General features: G+C 60.6%; 1 protein-coding gene; it reads left to right on the top strand.

Annotated features, from left to right (window-relative positions):
- Positions 1 to 971, top strand: part of CHC_T00003310001 (hypothetical protein) — a 1,746-nt gene extending 775 nt beyond the window's left edge. The window contains 3 exon segments of the mRNA XM_005714741.1: positions 1 to 279; positions 363 to 593; positions 594 to 971. The exon segment at positions 1 to 279 is cut by the window's left edge and continues 584 nt beyond it. Of these exon segments, the coding sequence (XP_005714798.1) occupies positions 1 to 279; positions 363 to 593 (510 nt within the window). The 3' untranslated portion in view covers positions 594 to 971.
- Positions 972 to 2,461: the final 1,490 nt, after the last annotated feature.

Below are 2,461 nucleotides of genomic sequence, written 5' to 3'. Positions count from 1 at the left end.
GCCACCATTTCGGCCCCGCACATGCGCACCATGGCCCTGGAGCACCTCGCCCCCGCGCTGCAGCCGGGCTCCGCCGCGCTCGACATCGGCGCCGGAAGTGGCTACCTCGTCGCTTGTATGGCCCTCATGGTCGGCGACGCCGGCCGCGTCATCGGCATCGAGCACGTCGCGCAGCTCGCGGACTTGGCGAGACACAACTTGGACAAGTGGATGGAGACAGCCGACCCCGCCGCGATTGATATTCGTACGGCGGACGGCAGGGACGGCGCCCCGGACAAGGTAAGCCCCTTTGTCCTTGATTTATCATTTTCCCGTCGGTGTCCATTGCACAAACACTAACTCCATTTTCCTCCGGTGTGCAGGCTCCCTTCGCTGCCATTCACGTCGGGGCCGCAGCCCCGATCATCCCGCAGGCCTTGATCGACCAGCTGGCGCCCGGCGGCGTCATGGTCATCCCGGTAGGCGCGCAGGACGAGCCGCAAAGCCTCGAGGTCATCCGCAAGGACGCCGCCGGCCACACTACCAAGGAGACCGTGTGCGGCGTGCGCTACGTCCCCCTGTGCGATCTCCAGCATCAAGTAGACACACAATGACGCGCCCTATCTGTCAGTGGCCTGCTCCGCGCCAGCCTTGCTCGACTCCCACCATGCCGGCCGCCATGCCACGCCGACGCGCCCGTCAGACAAGTGGATCCTGCCGGAAGACGCGTTATTCGGCAGCGCGTCGCTGAGACGCAACACCACCAGACCGATGTTGTCGACGGCGGACGAGACAAGAGCGCCTTTTTTCTTGCTGCTTGTCCGGATTTCCGTGCCAGGCAAGAGCTCCAGGTGTTTGCTTTCTGAGATTATGGGCGGAGCGGCGGGACCTGAAATTGTTTCCGCACTTGCCGGTAGGAGAGCGACCGGCGTGACGCGCTTTCGTAACACGCCTGTAAAATGACTGCGCGCCGTCAGCTCTTGGCCCAAATAACAGCCCTTGTTGAATGAGACGCCATGTAATAGATGAAAAGCCAGGTCAAGCGGAAGCGGCATATTGTCAAAGTCCGGGCCATCCGGAACACCATGCAAGATGCGGAGGCGTGTGTACGCACGCTCATCCGCCGCGGGCATGTCAAAGCCGGCAAAGGTTGCATCGACGATGGCGCGCTTGCCCAAGACCGGCAAGCGGGGATCTTGAAACAAAGCGCCGCGACCCGCAAGCTGGGCGTCCAAGGCGTCTGCGTGTTCCGCGCCGACGATGGACCAGACGGCGTGGTCGGGCGACACGTCGGCGACGTCGACGTCTGCGCGGAGCTTGTACATGGTGAGATGTTTGATCAAGGGCGGCACGCGGGCGGAAGCGAGATCGATGAGGTAGCGATTTTCCCCCGCGCGATGCATGAGCGTGCCGAAGAGCAGGCGGCCGCGGCCGTTGAGGAAGGCGGCCGGCGAGACGGAGGGGGCCCCGGGGCCGCAGATCGCGTGCACATCGTTCGTCACTAGCCCTTGCAGGAAGCGCAGCGCGTCGCCGCCGGACACTTGCACGACACCGCGCGATGGGAGGGCCGATGCGAAGCGCAGGCTCATCGTGGCCTTCGTCGCGCAAACGAGAAAGACACCTTTTTTTCGGGGGGACGGTAATGAGATGCGCAGATCGGATGCTGTTGGAGCAAGTTGACAAGGCTACCGACTGTAGATGTATTCGCGGTAACCGACTGTAAGCAATGGTCGTGAAGGTCTACGTCAATGTTTGCGGCACTGTATGTACACCTACACTTGTTTTGAAGGTGGGGGCCCACGTGTAGGGCGGCGGTGCGGCACACAGGCGGCTGGAGGACGCGGGCCGGGACACCTTTCCGCGTGGGTCGGGTCCGCGTCGCGTTCAAGAAAATGGGACGGCCCTGACGGACCGCAACATTTTCTGCATCTTTTCATCAGACGCTGAAGTGTGCGCGTGTAACGGACCGCAAGGACAGACTGTCCATATCACAGTCTGTCCACAACAGTATTTAATAGGAGCGACGGCGACGACGAGTATTACGATTTCATCAGGCCCAACCGAAACCCCCGACCAATGGGGTGTTGCCAACCCGCAACGCGCCGCGCGTATGGATGCGCGTATGAAAAACCTGTGATTTTGACCCCGTTAAAGCTATACAATCGTAGTATGACAAACGCGCGAAGACCCCTACAATACAATGCAATTGTTGTTAGTCTCGCATTTCCCATATTGGCGCGTATCCACTGTACGGCACTCGACCTGCAATTCGCAATTCACATGAGAACCGTCTTGCCATTGCTGTACAGTACCTTCGGTACTCCGGATGGATGCAGAGCTTGCATCCATCCGCTCTCATCCCACCAATTCCCGCCGCACCCTAACCACTCGCCAATTCTGCTCTTCCACCATTGCTTCCCTCCCCCACCCTTGTCCCATCCCACACCACCGCCTGCTTTGTCTCATCAGAATCATATGCCCG

Source organism: Chondrus crispus, genomic scaffold, assembly GCF_000350225.1.
Source record: "Chondrus crispus Stackhouse genomic scaffold, scaffold_185, whole genome shotgun sequence".
NCBI lineage: Eukaryota > Rhodophyta > Florideophyceae > Gigartinales > Gigartinaceae > Chondrus > Chondrus crispus.
The sequence above is the reverse complement of the archived record's forward strand: the minus strand, read 5'-3'. Positions and strand labels throughout refer to the sequence as shown.